The sequence below is a fragment of the Mobula birostris genome, chromosome 6 (assembly GCF_030028105.1).
Source record: "Mobula birostris isolate sMobBir1 chromosome 6, sMobBir1.hap1, whole genome shotgun sequence".
NCBI classification, from domain to species: Eukaryota; Metazoa; Chordata; class Chondrichthyes; order Myliobatiformes; family Myliobatidae; genus Mobula; species Mobula birostris.
Genome location: NC_092375.1, coordinates 125,876,651 through 125,895,973, shown reverse-complemented (window position 1 = coordinate 125,895,973; position 19,323 = coordinate 125,876,651). Strand labels below are relative to the sequence as shown.

Sequence of the window (19,323 nt, the reverse complement as noted above, 5' to 3'; positions counted from 1 at the left end):
TCTGTCTCTTGTGCTGTTGCAATTCCTCCCATTAACTCTACTACCACAGTATGGTTGGAGAGGGCGTTTCAAACTTCAAAGTATTATTCTTTATCAAAGTTCATGTATATTACCAGGCAGGCATTTTGCAGGAAAATAAAGAAGTAAAATAAATTTATGATAAACTATACAGAAGCAAAAGCTGACAAACAAGTAATGTGCAAGTAAAAATGAAATAATACTGGGGACATGAGCTGTAAGAGTCCTTGAAAATGAGTCTGTAGGTTGTGAAATAGTGTGCGAGCAAGAAGACCTGCAAACCTGACTCAGTTACACCAGTCAGCATCTCTAGGAAGAGGTACCCCTGACGAAGGGTCTCGGCCTGAAACGTCGACTGTACCTCTTCCTAGAGATGCTGCCTGGCCTGCTGCGTTCACCAGCAACTTTGATGTGTGTTGCTTGAATTTCCAGCATCTGGAGAATCCCTGTTGTTTCAGTTACACCAGTCCTGTCTGGAGGAATGGAACAAAATTCCAGCAACTTACTGTGAGAAGCTTGTGGAAGGCTACCCAAAACGTTTGACCCAAGTTAAACAATTTAAAGGCAGTGCTACGAAATACTAACAAAGTGTATGTAAACTTCTGACCCACTGGGAAAGTGATGAAAGAAATAAAAGCTGAAATAAATCATTCTCTCTACTATTATTCTGACATTTCACATTCTTAAAATAAAGTAGTGATCCTAACTGACTTAAGACAGGGAATGTTTTCTGGGATTATATATCAGGAATTGTGAAAAACTGAGTTTAAATGTATTTGGCTAAGGTGTATGTAAACTTCTGACTTAAACTGTACCTTCCTATCCCTCCGATACGATGTGTAACCTTGGACATTCAGCTCCCAACTATAACAGTCCTTCAGCCATGATTCAGTGATGGCCACAGCATCATACCTGGCAATTTGTAATAGTGCAAGAAGATCATTCACCTTATTTCTTATACTCCGTGCATTGAGATATAACACTTTGAGTGTTATATTTGCTACCCTTTTTGATTTTGCATCCCTAATGCACTGACACTCACCCTGCTGGCGGCAATTTTGTCCTATCCTCTGCCTGCCTTTCCTGACAGTCTGACTACACACTATCTTTGCTGTTTCACCATCTGTTCTGTTGTGAGTCCCTTCATTCTGGTTCCCATTTCCCTACCAAATTAGTTTAAACCCTCCCCAACAGCTCTAACAAACCTGCCCATGAGAATATTGATCCCCCTCGGGTTCAGGTGCAATCCATTCCTTTTGTACAGGTTATACTTCCCCCAGAAGAGATCCCAGTGATCCAAGAACCTGAAGCCCTGCCCTTTGCACCAGCATCTCCGCCATGCATTTATCCACCAGATCATCCTGTTTCTACCCTCACCAGCATGTGCCACAGATAACTATCCAGAAATTACTACCCTGGAGGTCCTGCTTCTCAGCTTTCTGCCTAGCTCTCTAAATTCTCTCTTCAGGACCTCATTGCTTTTCCTTCCTATGTCATTGGAACCAATATGTACCAAGACATCTGGGTGCTCTCCCTCCCTCTCCAAAATGCTGTGGACGCAATCCAAGATGTTCCTGTCCCTGGCACCTGGGAGGCAACATACCACCTGGGTGTCCCGTTCACGTCCACAGTATCTTCTGCCTGTTCCTGTGACTATTGAGTACTCTATCACTACTGCTCCCTTCAACTCCCTCTTTACCTTCTGCACCATGGACCCATGCTCAGTGCCATTAACCTGGTCTCCCTGGCATTCCCCTGGGAGGTCATTCCCCGCAAAAGTATCCAAAATGGTATACTTATTTTCAAGGGGAAATCTCTGCAACTTCAACATAACATCCATCTCCTGTATTCTACTTTGATTTATGAAGATCAATGTGCCAAAAGCTTTCTTTATGACCCTATCTACCTTCGCCACCATTTTCAATGAATTATGGATCTGTATTCCCAGATCCCTTTGTTCTGCCACACTCCTCAGTGCCCTACCGTTCACTGTGTAAGACCTTCTCTGGTTGATCTGCTAAAGTGCAACACCTTGCATTTGTCTGCATTAAATTCCATCTGCCATTTTTCAGACCATTTTTCCAGCTGGTCCAGATCCTGCTGCAAGCTCCTGATTGTCTTCCTTGCTCTCCACAACACCCACAATCTTGGTGTCATCTGCAAATTTGCTGATCCAGTTAACTACATTTTCATTCAAATCGTTGCTATGGATAACAAACAACAACAGACCCAGCACTGATCCCTATGGCACTCCACTAGTTACAGACCTCCAGTCAGAGAGGCAATCATCTACTACCACTCTGGCTTCTCCCACAAAGTCAATCTCCAATCCAATTTATTACCTCCTCTTTAATGCCAAGTAACTGAACCTTCTTGACCAGCCTCCCATGTGAGACCTTGTTAAAGGCCTCGCTGAAGTCCATGTAGACAACATCCACTGCCTTGCCTTCATCAACTTTCCTGATAGCTTCCTCAAAAAACATAGAGTTATAGATAGTTAGACGTTTCTTACCTCTCATAAAGCCAGGCTGAATATCCCTAATCAGTCCCTATCTATCAAAATACTTGTATATCTGTCTTGTAGAGCAGATAACTTTCAATAACTTTCCCATTACTGATGTCAGTGATATAATTTCTGATATAATTTCCTGGGTTTTTTTTAGAGCCTTTCTGTAACAGCAGAACTACATTAGTCATGACTGGCTGGTGGTGCAGTGACATCAGCGCTGGACTCCGGAGCGAAGGTTCCCGAGTTCGAATCCAGTTGGGCTGCTTCTGGGCACGCTTTCCATCCGTGCCGGGTTGAGTGTCGAGCTTGCAACTCGGCCTCGTTAAAAAAAAACTGCGCTGTGACAAGGACGTGGACTCACAGAATCTTTCCTCTAAGACAACCACTTGAAAAAGTGGCCGCTGATGCTCTGGCAGAGTATGGCACACAAAAAAAACAAACAAGTATTAGTTATGGTTTAAAGCTAAGGATGATTTAAATATCCCTGCTAGTGCCCTTTCAACTTCTGCACTTGCCTCACACAGGGTCTAAGGGAACACCTTATTGACCCTAATTTGCCTCAAGACAGCAAAAATCCTCTACCTCTGTAATCTGTGTAGGGTCCATGACCTCACTGCTGTTTTGCCTCACTTCTGTAGACTGTGTGTCCATCTCCCAAGCAAATACAAATGCATCTCCCCATCTCTTCTGGCTCCACACAGAGATTACCATTCTGATCTTCCAGAGGACTAATTTTATCCCTTGAAATCCTTTTGTTCTTGACACATCTTACGATTCTCCTTCACCTTGTCTGCTAGGACAACCTCATGCTTTCTTTTAGTCATCCTAATTTCTTTCTTAAGTGGTCTCTTTCATTTCTTATACTTCCTAAGTGCCTCATTTGTTCTTACCTGCCTATACCTGCTATGCACTTCCTTTGTTAATTAACCAAGGCCTCAATATCTCTTGAAAACAAAAGGTTGCTTAAACCTGTTATCTTTACCTTTTATTTTGACAAGCACATGCAAGCTTTGTACTCTCAAAATTTCACCTTTGCACACCTCCCACTTAGTCATTGAAAAGTATTGCACTGAGTGAGGCCATTTCAGCTAATTATGCCCATGCTGGCCAAAGGAGTCTAAAAAGAAAAAAAGAAACTGTAGATGTTGCAAATCTGAAATAAAAACAGATAATGCTGAAAATGTCCAACAGGTCAGGCAGCATCTCTGAAGAAAGCCACTGAGTAATCGTTTCAAGTCAATGGTCTTTCATTAGAATTTTCCTGCAGTTGTGGAGAAAGATCATTGATTGTAGCCACGAGATTCTGCAGATGCTGGAAACCCAGTGTAACACACACAAAATGCTGGAAGAACTCAGCAGGTCAGGCAGCATCGATGGAGAGGAATAAAGAGTCAATATTTCGAGCCAAGATCCTTCATGATGGTAGCATTAACTCTATTTCCCTCTGCAGTTGTGACCTGTCTTGCAGTGTATTTCTAGCACTTCCTGTAGAATTTAATATTTCTTAAATATTGATTCCTAAATGTGTTTGTTTTAAATTTTGCTTCAGATTTATAGCATTTTAAGCAATTTGTTTTGTGACAATATGGTTCCTTTAGTTTTTTCTATTTGTTTCTGTTTTAGTGCCTTTACATTGATTTACTGAGATGAAATACATAATGTAACGTGTTCATAATTTGATTAAAATCTATGCAAGCATTTATCCTTTACTCTCTTTTTGTTCACAGATAAATTTTAAAATTCAGTTTTTAGTTGATAACAACAAGAATTTCAGACAGTTTGGCCAGATAGGGGATGAAGGTTGTGGAGATGATTAAAGAAATTCATAGCTGCTTACAAAATTGATACTCAGAATACCAGACTATCTCTGATTCTGGTACAGTAAAATTGATTTGCCTGTTTAATTGCAGTGAATAACAACCTGACAGTCCAGGTTTTTCTTTGGATGTTATATAATGCAGGTACTTAGTGTTCTTATTTATAAGACTGCATCTAATGAGTAAGGTTGGAATTGTTCTGAGGGTGAAAGTAATTGCTGAGAACTGTCTGACTGCTTACCTTTAATCTTTAAATTGGATTAACAAGCAGATTTTGTGCAAGAACTAATATGAGGTCTGCTGACAGTTATGTCAGTACTTTATTGATGATGTGACTCAAACATGTGTAGTGAATCATTCTAGCAATGGAGCTCCATTCAATAAGGGTTCTGACCTCAAAATATTTTTGGACTATTGATGACCATCAGATATTGAATAATCTTATTCAGATTTTTCTTTATTATTATTATAAATAAAATAATTATTGAGCAATTTTCAGTGCCGTCAACCGTGACTGGTCCTAGGAAATTCAAGTTGTATCAACTTTTGTTTCTCCCGGTGACTTTGCCTGCTCATGCTAAGACTTCAGCTTTGCATCAGATACCAGTGTTTTGGTCTACAGATGTCACAGTTTGACCTGTTTTAAGACTGAAGCCTCCATGTAGTCTTTGCACTTGTGATAATTTCTGTTCAGGCAAGTCTGTTGAGTTCCCAACTGTACTTTCTTCCTCATTGTCTGTGCCACCGTTGAGCAACTCTGTTGGGTCCATAGCTGTACTCTCCTCATCCCTGTCTGTGCTCTGACTGTGTGCCAGGTAAGTGCTTTTCATTTTTTGTGTCATTCTCCACGGGGTTCTGATGGTCTTCAGTTTGTGCTTCATGTAGTCTAGAATGATGCACTCTCATGTATGTACCTTCATGTCTCATGAATATCATAACTCTATCTTGACTAATGGCAACTCAAGGACCTTTCCATTTGTATAGTTGCTCTTTCATAATATACTTTGTCCCCTGTGTCATATTTGTCATTTGTAGGGTGGACCTGTACCCTCCAGTCTCTTTGAATTATCTCTGAACCCCCTGCTTCAGTGAAAGCCTTCCTTGATGCAAGGAATGCTGAAATATGTTTCCCAGCCCATTCAGTCCTTGCAGTGCCCTCTAGAGCAGGTGGTCCGTCAACCAGTACAGAGGGAAGGTTTTGATTCTGGCCGAACACCAATTCATACGGGCTATAGCCATGTACATTGTGCTTGGTTTTCTTTGCCAGAAGTTCCCAGTCCAGGGCTGTGTTCCAATCACAGCCATTGCTTTTCTTTACCTTCAGCGTTACTTCAGTAAGCGTTTGATTACATCATTCCAGAAGTCCATACTCCAAGGACTATATGTCTTTGTTTCAATGTTTTAAGTTCTCTGCCATATCCCTGAATTTATTATTATTAAATTCATTACCATTATCACTGAATACTTTGAGGTGGGCCATGCACACTTAACCAGGAAAGGATGAATTTTTTTACTATCTTTTGGGCTCTCTGTATTTACGATGCTACCAGCACTGAAATGTGGTAACTCATCAATCGTGTGGAGATACCACACTCCTTGCTCCAGTTCATGTAGATCTATGGCTACTGTTCGATTGTATTCAAGTGCTAGTGGCAGACCAGCCACAGGCTTGATCTTGGGCTTTCCAAGCTTCTGGCATGTCTCACAGCTGTCAATTATCTGCCTTAGAATGGAAATATAATCTGCATTTTTGTTTCCTGAACTCCTGAGCAGTTTCTGAATTCTATCAATTGAAGCATGACTGAACGTTTGTGAAGTTTGAGCAACACTTTGCATTTCTCATCTATGATCATGCTTTGTGTGACAGTTAGTACTTCATTCTCACATTGATTCTCAATAATATCTTTATCTAGAATATTCACACAGTAATGTCCAGAGCTGGTGATCTCAAGAGACATTGGCTGTTAAAACATAGTTGCTTCATCATTCTCCATTTACTGCTCCTAGTTTCTTTAGGGAAGATTTACTTAAGAATAATGGAATATTCGCTGATACCAGCTTCATTTCAATGTAACATTTTAACTGCCCTATTTTTACAGGAATGTTCACTCTTTTGGTGGAATGTACAATCTTTCCATCTCTAAATTTGAATGCTTTGTTAGTTACTAGGTGTATCTGTATTCACCAGTTTCTGCACTTCATTCTGGTTTAATTCACTTACATAGCTTTCAAGCCATTTTTCTTCACACTGTGCATGTGCATGCTGTATCAGTAACAGCAGATCCTAGAGATTGTATCATCAGAATTGCTGCCTCAGATGTCTCTGCATTAGTAAGTGATTCCTTCACAAACAATGTGATATGGCACTCTTCTACATCTTCTGGTTTGTTATTTTCTTCAGTTAGCCTAATTTGTTCGGTTCTATGTGGACAGTTTCTTGCCCAGTGGTAAATACCGCACATTTCGATTTCCTCTTCCTTCAAAAAGAGTCAAGTGTATTTATTAGCATATTCATACTGTCATCTTTGTTCAATTCTTCCACTGAAATTCCCATCGTGGTCTCTCTCACTCTTCCCAAAAGCGATAATGCGACAGCCAGGGCTTGATTTGCCTTCTCTAGTTCCATAACAGGAGTCCATGTTCCAATTTCATTTTTCCAACTTTTGTAAGGTTGCTCTCACCAAATGCTGACGGGATCCTATAATTGAAATTTATCCTCTACAACCACTGTTAATGTCCAAACAACAAGGACACATTTTTCTTTTGTTTAAAACTATACTTTCAACGTCTTTGTTCAATATTGAGGACCGCCACCTTTACATTCCACAATTTACCTTCCTCTTCCTGCATGCATGCACGTAACAGGGAGCATGCCCATGAATACTAAACACTTACCTAGTCCAAATGAACAACTCAACACAGATCCCAGGTACCCAAAATTAATGCTGTGAAGCTAACTTCCCTGAGTGCATAAACTTAATAGATCAGTTATTAATGTTTTAAGTGATTTCCTCCATCTGATCTGCAAGCTTCCTTGAATTTAAGCAGCTTAGCTTGTTTTGAAACAAGCCAAACCCATTGTCTCGTACTGCATCTCTTCAGCAATAAAACAGACTATGACCCAACATCCTGCTTTCTACGGTCAACAAAGCTGTGTTTTCAACTTCAAACTGGTTACTGCTTTCCATTTCCATTTTACGAACTGAAGACTGGTTTATGTCTACAACCAGAAGCTAAACAAAGAATATAGCTGGAAATTTAGCTTAGAACTATTTGATCTTTACAAGTGGCAGCTGCTGTGTTTAGAAAGCTAAGCTTGGCAAAAAATAAAATGCCCTCTGTCCCAGGAAGCAAATACCCATCACAAGATAAGAAAAAAGAACAAAAAGGGACAAGGTGGAAGCAAGTTACCTGAACTTGCAGAAATACTTGCAAGTATACTTTTTGCTTTGTAGACTGAGTAACTGAAATATCCATTTCCCTCCACAGATGTCGCTTGACCCACTGGGTTCCTCTAAAAGCTTGTTTTTTGCTCTAGGTTCCAGTACCTGTAAACTCTTTTGTCTTCATGCCTGCAGAAACTATAGTTCTGTTTATATAAAAAGGTTTTGTCCTGTTTGCCAAAAGTAGCCCCATTACATTCATATTCATTGATATTTCATTCTCTCAGATTCTGAAAAATATGGTTTTCCTGAATGCTCAAAGTACATGTTTGCTGAAATTCTTGGATTATTAGTTGGTCCTGATGTTCTGTAAATTTCCCTGGAATATGATTTGTGGGCCACAAGCTATTTTGTGAAATATAATTTGCCCATCATTGAATTTGCTCATTTTGGCTTCTGGGCTCTAAATTTTTGGAATAAAATTGTGATGTGTTTTTTCACAAGCGGTAGATTTTGTTTTTAGCATTGTGATTATCAAAAGAATTGTAAAGTAGAAATTAATAAATGAAGAAAGCATTGTGACCATTTGGCAATAGTTTGTTAGTAAGCAGGATGCAAGCAAAGGAATTTGAAACTATCTTATCGGCAATTGACTATTAAGTTTATACTTGTGGTATTTGTAATAATGTTATTAGATTTATGCAGGTTATTAAGTAATTTCAAGCAGCTCGTTCACTATTATCCTTACCAAAAAATAAGCAGCTGAAGGAACTCAGAAGGCTAGGCAGCATCTGTGGAGACAAAGAAAGAGTAAATGTTTCAGGTTGAGACGCTGCATGTTCTTATCAGAAACATAGATCAACCCTTCACTGATTTCCTCCAATGGCTCTTTTTTTTTGCTCCAGATTTCAGCATCTTCAGTATTTTGTGGCTCTCACTAATGTGGGTTTTTTTTTTACCCTTACTTCATTTGATTTGTGTTTGATTATGATCCTACTCCTGTTTGATTCATAAATGTTCTTTGACATTGTTCGGTTTTGTCGAATCACTTTATGGAAATATCAGATTAAGTAATCTCGGCAACTAGAGATTGACAACAGTGTCTTGCTCTAGATGTTGATATCCTGAGAATAAGTTAATAGCATGGGGGGAGAAACAAGTTTAATATTACACTTTCCCCTAAGTACAGACTACTTTCTTAGCTGTTTCTTATTCTTCCTCTGAGAATACATTTTTCATTCTTATTTTGTCCTTTTAATAGATCATAAGGTATTGGGAACAGAAATTGGCCACTCGGCCCATCGAATCTGCTTCACCATTCTGTCATGGCTGATTAATTATCCCTCTCAACCCCATTCTCCCCATAACCTTTGACACCCTGACTAACCAAGAACCTATCAACCTCCCAAATAACTTGGCCCCCACAGCCAGTGAATTCCACAGATTTCATCTCCCTCTATGCTAAATTGCTTCTCATCTCTGTTCTAAATGGATATCCTTCTATTCTGAGGCTGTGCTGCCTGTCCTAGACTCACCCACAATAGAAAATATCCTCTCCATTTCCGCTCTCTCTAGACTTTCAATATTCTGTAGCTTTCAATGAGATCCCCCAACTCTTCTAAACCCCAGCCGTCTAACGCTCCTCATACCTTAACCCTTTCATTCCTAGAATCATTCTTGTGAACCTCCTCCGGACCCTCTCCAATGCCAACACACCTTTTCTTAGATAGCGCTCAAAGCTGCTCACAATACTCCCGATGCTTTAGAGAACTTCAGCATCACATCCTTGCTCTTGTATTCTAGTCCTCTTGAAATGAATGCTAACTTTGCAATTGACTTCCTAACTACCAACTCAAATTAATCTTTAGGGAGTGCTGCACAAAAACTTCAAAGTCCCTTTGTACTTATGATTTTTGAATTTTCTCCCCATTTAGAAATGGTCTTCACTTTTATTCTTTCTACCAAAATGTGTGACCATACACTGCATTCCATCTGTCACTTGTTAGGCAGATCTAGAGAATGGGCTAAGTCCTTCTGCAGGCCCCCTTTTCCTCTATACTACCTGCCTCTCCACCTATTTTTGTATCATCAGCAAACTTGACCATGAAGCCAACAAATCTATCATCGTTGACATATAATGTGAAAAGAAGTGGTCTCAATACTGACCACTGCAGCCAACCAGAATAGGCACCCTTTATTCTGACTCTTTGTGTCCTATCAATCAGCCAATCTTCTATTCCTGCTGGTATCTTTCCTGTAATACTAAGGTCTCTTATCTTGTTAAAAGTAGTCTCGTGGTGCACCTTGTCAAAGGCCTTCTAAAGATCCAAGTAAACAACACCCACTGACTCTCCTTTGTCTTTTCTGCATGTTATTTCCTCAAAGAATTCCAACAAATTTGTCAGGCAAGATTTCCCCTTAAGGAAGCCCTGCTGACTTTGGCCTACTTTATCATGTGCCTCCAAGTACCCCAAAACCTCATTCTTTTTTAAAATATATTTTATTTAATTTTTTAAAGAAGAAATATAAGGACTCAATTAATACATATTGAAAAAAATTAATTCAAATACATTAATGTCCGAGAGAAAAAAAGAACACCTATCCCAACACCATCTCCCCGCATTTAGAAAAAAGGAGAAAAAAAACTATAAAAGACAGAAGAAAGAAAGAAGAAAAAAGAAAAGAGAGAAAATAAGTAAAAAGAGTAGGCATCCAGCTCTCAGAGTCAGCTTAAAATACAAATTAAAGAAACTAGCTTATAATAAGGGATATATTAATTTTTAAAAATAAATAAATTAATTAAACAATCTGGGCATTTAAGTAATCCAAATATGGTTGCCAAATCTCAATGAACATAGCGTATCCATTCCTAAGATTATAAGTAATCTTCTCAAGGGATATACAACTTTGCATTTCTTTATTCCAACGATCAATATGTACAAGGGAATCGGATTTCCATGTTACCGCCATGCATTTCCTGGCCACTGACACCGCAATTTTAATAAATTTGGATTTATTCCCGGGGAGGTTAACTTTCAAAACTGCTAAGTTCCCCATTTACACCTCGGACTTCAACTACTGCACAGAGTCTTGTCATCTTCAGAAGTTTTCGGATGACTCTGCCATAGTTGGATGCATCAGCAAGGGAGATGAGGTTGAGTACAGGGCTACGGTAGGAAACTTCGTCACATGGTGTGAGCAGAATTATCTGCAGCTTAATGTGAAAAAGACTAAGGAGCTGGTGGTAGACCTGAGGAGAGCTACGGTACTGGTGACCCCTGTTTCCATCCAGGGGGTCAGTGTGGACATGGTAGAGGATTACAAATACCTGGGGATACAAATTGACAATAAACGGGACTGGTCTAAGAACACTGAGGCTGTCTACAAGAAGAGTCAGAGCTGTCTCTATTTCCTGAGGAGACTGAGGTCCTTTAACATCTGCCGGACGATGCTGAGGATGTTCTACGAGTCTGTGGTGGCCAGTGCTATTATGTTTGCTGTTGTGTGCTGGGGCAGCAGGCTGAGGGTAGCAGACACCAACAGATTCAACAAACTCATTCGTAAGGCCAGTGATGTTGTGGGGATGGAACTGGACTCTCTCACGGTGGTGTCTGAAAAGAGGATGCTGTCTAAGTTGCATGCCATCTTGGTCAATGTCTCCCATCCACTACATAATGTACTGGGTGGGCACAGGAGTACATTCAGCCAGAGACTCATTCCTCCGAGACGCAGCACAGAGCATCATAGGAAGTCATTCCAGCCTGTGGCCATCAAACTTTACAACTCCTCCCTTGGAGGGTCAGACACCCTGAGCCGATAGGCTGGTCCTGGACTTATTTCATAATTTCCTGGCATAATTTACATATTACTATTTAATTATTTATGGTTCTATTACTATTTATTATTTATGGTGCAACGGTAACGAAAACCAATTTCCCCCGGGATCAATAAAGTATGACTATGACTATGAGAAGAAACAATTCTGGGTCTAGAGGGTAAATCCATCCCCAGACTCTTTCCCAGTACCTCCCCCAGATCTATCCAAAAAGGTCTCAGTTTCGTGCATAGCCAGGTGGAATGCAAAAAGGTACCAACATCTATGCCACACCTGAAACACTTGTCAGAAATTTCTGGTTTATTCTGATGTATTTTTTCAAGTGTGAGATACAACTGATGTAAAAAACTAAAATGTATCATTCTGTATCTAGAGTTGATAAGAGTGGTAACACTATCCAAACATAGATGTGACCAACATTGATGATCAATTACAATGCCCAAATCCGACTCCCATCTTTCCCTTGATCTGTATATACCAAGCTTTGCGCATTGGTCCTGGAATAAAGAATGCATATTAGAAATAAATTTAGTTGTATTCCCCTTTCGAATTAGATTCTCCATGTCTGAGCACCTTGGTAGGGATGGACCCAAACAGTCCCTCAAAAAAGATTGCAATTAGAGATAGCAGAAGAATGTGTTATTAGATAAATTATATTTTTTTTTAAGTTCCTCAAAAGACATAAATTGCTTCTGCTGATTATTACAATCTTCAATGCGCCTGATACTGTGTTGATACCAGCTGACTAGAAATTTATTAACCAGTGTCATGGGTATTAATCTGTTCTGAGATAGAGGCGTCTTTGAGGATATTCCTTTTTTTAGACTCATAAATTGTTTGATTTTTTTTCCCCCAGATATAAATTACATGTCTCAGTAGAGGATTGTTTGTTTTCTTTTTAATTAATTTGGAGTCCCATTTATATATAAATTCTTCTGCCATCTCTTCTCCTACCATATGTAAGCCAATTGTAACCCAAGAAGGAATAGTTATCTCATCAAAAAAAGAAGCAATAAAACATGCTTGTGCAGCTAAATAATATTTTTTAAATTCTGGTAATTTTAACCCTCCCAATTTATAGTCCCAAGCCAATTTTTCCATGGAGATTCTAGATATTTTACCCGACCATAAAAACAGACGAATATGTCCATTGAGAATCTTTAAAAAATTATTGGATAATGGGATAGGTAAAGACTGAAAAAAAAACTGAAGACTTGGCATTATCTTCATTTTTATACTGTTTACCCTGCCCATCAGCATGATGGGAAGGTTTATCCGCCTACCTAGGTCCTCCTCGACATTCCGCAGCAAGGGGAGATAATTAAGTTTATGAAGGTCATCCAAATTACAATTAAATTTAATCCCCAGATATTTCATGTTGAATTTAACCCATCTAAACTGAGTGCCATATTGATATTGGGCATAGTCTCCTCTACCTAAAGGTAAAATTTCACTTCTATTCCAATTTATTTTATATCCGGAGACTATACCATAATTATCCAGCAAGGCCCTAAGTCTTACCAAAGAGCGGCTAGATCAGCCAAATATACTAAAATGTCATCAGCAAATAAATTAATTTTATATTCTTCCTGGGCCACTTTAAACCCCTTTATTGTCTGGATCCCATCTAACAGCCTCAGCCAATGGCTCTATTGCCAGAACAAATAGAGCTGGAGATAGTGGGCAACCTTGTCTACTAGATCTATGCAGAGAGAAAACTGGTGAAATCTGCCGGTTCGTAATTATTTTGGCCTTAGACTGATGGTAAAGTGCTCTTATTCAATTTATGAATATTTGGCCTAGACCAAATTTTTCCATTGTTTTAAATAAAAAGTCCCATTCAAGTCTATCAAAGGCCTTTTCAGCACCTAAAGCCACTGCTACAGTCGGGTCCACCTTCGTCCTAGCTAAATGTAATATAGTCAATAGTCTGCCAATATTATCAATTAATTGTCTATTTTTAATAAATTCTGTTTGATCGGATTTAATCAATTTTGGCAGATATCGAGCTAATCTATTAGCCAGTGCCTTTGCTACAATTTTATAGTCTGCATTTAGTCATAGTCATACTTTATTGATCCCGGGGGAAATTGGTTTTCGTTACTGTTGCACCATAAATAATAAATAGTAATAGAACCATAAATAGTTAAATAGTAATATGTAAATTATGCCAGTAAATTATGAAATAAGTTCAGGACCAGCCTATCGGCTCAGGGTGTCTGACCCTCCAAGGGAGGAGTTGTAAAGTTTGATGGCCGCAGGCAGGAATGACTTCCTATGACGCTCTGTGCTGCATCTCAGAGGAATGAGTCTCTGGCTGAATGTACTCCTGTGCCCACCCAGTAGATTATGTAGTGGCTGGGAGACATTGACCAAGATGGCATGCAACTTAGACAGCATCCTCTTTTCAGACACCACCATGAGAGAGTCCAGTTCCATCCCTACAACATCACTGGCCTTACGAATGAGTTTGTTGATTCTGTTGGTGTCTGCTACCCTCAGCCTGCTGCCCCAGCACACAACAGCAAACATAATAGCACTGGCCACCACAGACTTGTAGAACATCCTCAGCATCGTCCGGCAGATGTTAAAGGACCTCAGTCTCCTCAGGAAATAGAGACGGCTCTGACCCTTCTTGTAGACAGCTTCAGTGTTCTTAGAAGTGAGATAAGCTTATAAGATGCTGGTTTTAGCAGATCCTTATCCTTCTTAAGAATTAACGTAATAATTGCTGTTGAAAGGGATTCTGGTAGAGTATGGGTCTCCTCAGCCTGAGTTACAACCCTCATAAAAAGGGGCATTAATTGATCCTTAAATTCTCTATAAAATTCAGGGGGAAAACCATCATCTCCTGGCGATTTATTAGCCTGTAATAAGCCTAGGGCTCTTTCAATTTCATCCCTAGAAAAAGGGGCATTCAATTCTTCCTGATCTTGTGGACTCAATTTGGGAAGTTGTAAGTTAGACAAGAAATCATCAATTTTCAGTGAGTCACCCACTGATTCTGATTTGTATAGTTCCGAATAGAACTGCTTAAAAGTATCATTTATTTCCTTTGACTTATATGAAATCTTACCTTCCCCTATTTGAATCGCATTTATTGTTCTGGAGGTTTCTTCCACCCTCAATTGCCAGGATAGTACTTTATGGGTTCTCTCTGCTAATTCATAATATTGTTGTTTTGATTTTAGTATCATTTTTTCTATTCTATGGGTTTGTTTTGTGTTATACTCTAATTTTTTATTTATTAATTGTTTATAATTTTCCTCTGTTGTTAAATTCTGACCATCTTTTTCTAATTGTGTTATTTCTTTCTCCAATTCATTTAATTCTATTACATATTTATTTTTATACCTTTAACATATCCAATTATCTGTCCTCTTAGGTATGCTTTTAATGTGTCCCATAATAAGAAATTATTGGCAGTAGAGGGTGAGTTCTTCTCACAGAACAATTCTATTTGAGCTCTAATAAACCTGCAAAACTCTGGTCTTTTCAACAGCAAAGTATTAAAACGCCATCTATATAATGTTTTTTGTTTATCAGGCATTTCAATTGATAAAATTATAGATGAATGGTCTGATAGTAGTCTAGCAGCATATTCTGTTTGAATGATCCTACTTTCTAATTTAGCTGATATTAGAAATAAATCTACAGTAGGAATCATATTGTTTTGAATAGAAGGAGTAGTCTCTTTCCCTTGGATGCTGCCATCTCCAAGCATCTATTATATTCAAGTCCTTCATGAAAACCAGGGTGGTTTTTGCTGCCCTGACCTTCACGACTTTTTTGCCTGATCTATCTAAAATTGGATCCGGACAAAAATTGAAATCCCCTCCAATTAAGATATTTTAATATCCTTGACTTTCAAAAAAATATTTTGAATAAATTTCTCGTTGTCATAATTGGGGGCATATAAATTCAAAACTGTCCAGGATTCTGAATATATTTGACAATTGACGATAACAAATCGCCCGACCGCGTCTATGATAGTACCCTCCACCTTCACTGGCAAATTCTTCCCTATCAATACTGCCACTCCTCTGGCTTTAGAATTAAAGAAGGATGCTATTACTTGACCAACTCATCCTCTCTTTAATTTGTTATATTCTGTCACTGTAAGATGAGTTTCTTGAAGAAAGGTAATATCAATATGATCTTTTTTAAGATATACCAGGACCGTTTTCCTTTTTATCGGTCCATTTATTCCATTAACATTAAGACTTAAAAATTTCATTGCTTTATTCATAGTTATCAGATTTTATTGGTTGATAAATCCTGCTCACAAAAAAAAGTATAAATTAATCCCACTTCTTTGAGTGACTCTGAGATATTTGGTGCCATTCTCAATAGAGTATAGAAAATAGAAAGGAAAGTAAAGAGGAAAGAAAATAAAATAATTAAAAAAGAAAAAGAAAGGGAGAAAAACCCTCCCAACTGGCGCTCCAAGTCCACGGTGCCTTAACCCCGCTTACTGTGGGGTCCGGTAAACATCGCACTAAAGATGGACATTCTTTAACATATAACATAATTAATCAGTTTTTTTAAAAAAAGAGATGAAAAAATATTCCACTGTCCCAATAACTCCTTAATTAAACATCTGTAAAAATAAATTATATTCCACACCAGTTATTACTAAGTATCTAACATAATCTATAATATTGAAAGTAAATATCATTAATATAGCAATATATCCGAATAAAGAATAGAATTCAAAGAAACTTACTAAATATAACCCTAAATATTGTAACTTAATACATATCCAGCATACCAAATATTAAACATATCAAAAGATGACATCTATATAATCAAAACTATTTGTACTAGTTATAACAAAATTAGATGAACTATATAGTTCCTAAGTAGTATAATTCAAAAAGACCATCCATAATCAATATTTTAAATCATAATAATCATCATATAAATTTGAAGTTCAAGATTATAATGTTAAAATTAATCTATATTAATATAGAAAATCAAATAATTTTCTTCATATATTTTGTCCAAGATACATCTTTCTAGGCCTCTTGTTCCAGAAGAATATTCTGAATCACGATGTCTCAGATATTTTTTGAATAAAGTTTATTGCCTCCTGGGGGTTAGTAAAAAATTTCCTCCCTCCATCCGACAGAGTAATCCTCAGCCTTGCTGGATATAATAAAGAATATTGAAGACCTTTATTCTTTAATAACCTCCTTGTTAAGTCAAAGTCTTTCCTTTTTCTTAACAAGGCCACACTAATACTTGGAAAGAAGAATATCTTTCCTCCTTCATACTCTAATAGGCCATTTCTCTCTCTGCCCTCTATTACTGCAGCTTGTAATACCTTTATCTTGATACTTCAAAAAGCATATAAGTATAGAGCGAGGCTTTTGGTCTGGGGGTGGTCGGGGGATTAAAGTCCTGTGGTCTCTTTCTATAATTAATTCTTTGTCAAAATGCTTTCTCCCCAGAACTTTGGGGATCCATTCTTGAAAGAAAGTTACTGCGTCTCTTCCTTCCAATCCCTCTTTTAAGCCCACTACTTTGATATTATTTCTTCTGCTATAGTTTTCAAGGGAGTCCAGTTTATCCATTATTTTTACTTTCTCAGTCCTCCAGGAATGCTTTTCTTTTTCCAGGCTTTGTAATCTATTCACAACACCCTTCGTATTATTTTCTAAATCCTGGGTTCGCAAATTTAAAGGTTCCGAAGTCTGCTTCATTTCCTTAGATTCTTGCATGATAAGGTCTAAATGACTCTCGAATTTGTCCGTCCTACTGGTTAAAGTCCGGACTGCATCGGCCAACTTATGAATCGCGGCCGCAAGGTCACTACCCGAGCCGTCACTGCGTCGCGCTGCTGCCGTCCTCAGACCTTCCGCAGGCTCAGAGGAACTATCCGATGAGCAGGCCTCATCACCATTGCTCCCATGTCCCTCAACTCCAGACGCTCCTGGGAGTGCAAGGCTGGCAGCAATAGCGCCAGTAGGATTTCCATGATTTTTCCTTTTAACCATTGCTTTTATTAAGGTTATATGAGAGCCTTATAAACAGGTGTAAAGACGTTTTTGTAGGAGTTATTCAGGGAAGCGCCTGATCAATGGCACGACATCACGTGACCTCCCAAAACCTCTTTCGTAAAATTGGATGCCAACATCTTACCAAGTACTGAAGTCAGGCTAACTGGCCTATAAATTACTTTCTTCTTCCTTTTTCAATCTTTTTATTAGTTTCATAAAAATAAACATAACATAGTAATGGTACAAAGTTATTGGGAATACATTGTTATAATTAGCATAAGTGATTATAAAGCCAGTTAACACTTAAATGATGAAACTCCCAATCATATAGGATACAAATGAAGAATATAAAACAAAGAAAAATATCTTAAAAAATCATGAAAAAGAAAAAAAAAATTATAATCCCCCCCCCCAAAAAAAACTAATCTGAACAGAATTAATCAACTAAACTAAAAAAAAAAAGACTTGGGCTGTTTTGTAGCATCGTTAAAAATAAAAGAGAAAAGAGAAAACCTTATTGTCGACAACTCCGTTCCTCTCAACCAATATTACAAAGAAATAAAATAAGTTTGGAAAAGGTCAAATTACGTCATAGGAAAATGTTGAATAAATGGCCTCCAAGTCTTTTCAAATTTAATAGAGGGATCATAAACAACACTTCTAATTTTTTCCAAATTTAAACACAGCATAGTTTGAGAAAACCAATGAAATGTGGTAGGAGGATTAATCTCTTTCCAATTCAGCAAAATGGATCTTCTAGCCATTACAGTAAGAAATGCAATCATCCGACGAGCTGAAGAGGTTAAATGATTTGATTCTAACATTGGTAACCCAAAAATAGCAGTAATTGGGTGAGGTTGTAAGTTTATATTTAAAACCATTGAAATAATATCAAAAATATCTTTCCAATTTTTTTTTAACAAAGGACATGACCAAAACATGTGAGTTAAAAAAGCTATCTTGGAATGACATCTATCACATATAGGATTTATATTTCTTCTACCTCCCTCCGTTAAAGAGCAGAGTGGCATTTGCAATCTTCTAGTCCACCTGAGGCATTCCAGAATCTTAGTGACTCTTGAAAGATCATTACTAATGCCTCCACCATCTCCAGCTGCATCTTTTGGAACCTTGCGGTGTAGTTCATCTGGCTCAGCTGACTTATTTACCTTACGATCTTTCAGCTTTCCAAGCAGCATCTTAGTAAAAGCAAGTACACTCACTTCTGCTCCATGACACTCTGATTTCTGGCATACCTTTCTTTCACAGTGAAGGCTGACACAAAGTACTTATTAGGTTCTTCCGCCATTTCTTTGTTCCCCATTACTACCTTTCCTGTGACATTTTCCAGTGGTCTGATATCTACTTGCACTTCTCTTTTACTCTTTATATATTTTTAAAACTTTTGACTTGCCATGTCAGCCACAGTTGCCTCATCCTCCCTTTAGAGTACTTTTTCATCTTTGGGATATATCTATCTTGCACCTTCCAAATTGTCCCCAGAAACTCCTGCCATTGCTGTTCTGCCATCATCCCTGATAGTGTCCCCTTCCAATCAACTTTGCCAGCTCCCCTCTAATGCCTTTGTAGCTCCCTTTTCTGCGCTGTAATACTGATACTTTTGACTTTATCTTCTCCCTTTCAAACTCCAAGGTAAATTCTATCACTGCCACCTAAAGGTTCTTTTATCTTAAGCTCCTTAGTCAAATCTGGTTTACTACACAATACCCAACCCAAATTGCCTTTTAATTTTATGCTG

At 38.2% G+C, this 19,323-nt stretch overlaps 2 protein-coding genes across 6 annotated transcripts in view; one reads left to right on the top strand and one right to left on the bottom strand.

Moving 5' to 3' along the window:
* LOC140199345 (sperm-associated antigen 16 protein) overlaps window positions 1–19,323 on the bottom strand; it is a 656,665-nt gene that overhangs the window by 10,466 nt on the left and 626,876 nt on the right. For all 3 annotated transcript variants that reach the window (XM_072261235.1, XM_072261238.1, XM_072261239.1), the window contains one exon: window positions 8,476–8,518. In XM_072261235.1, the coding sequence (XP_072117336.1) occupies window positions 8,500–8,518 (19 nt within the window). In that variant the 3' untranslated portion in view covers window positions 8,476–8,499. The remainder of the gene's footprint in view (window positions 1–8,475; window positions 8,519–19,323) is intronic.
* Window positions 1–19,323, top strand: part of bard1 (BRCA1 associated RING domain 1) — a 262,400-nt gene that overhangs the window by 110,188 nt on the left and 132,889 nt on the right. The window lies entirely within an intron of this gene.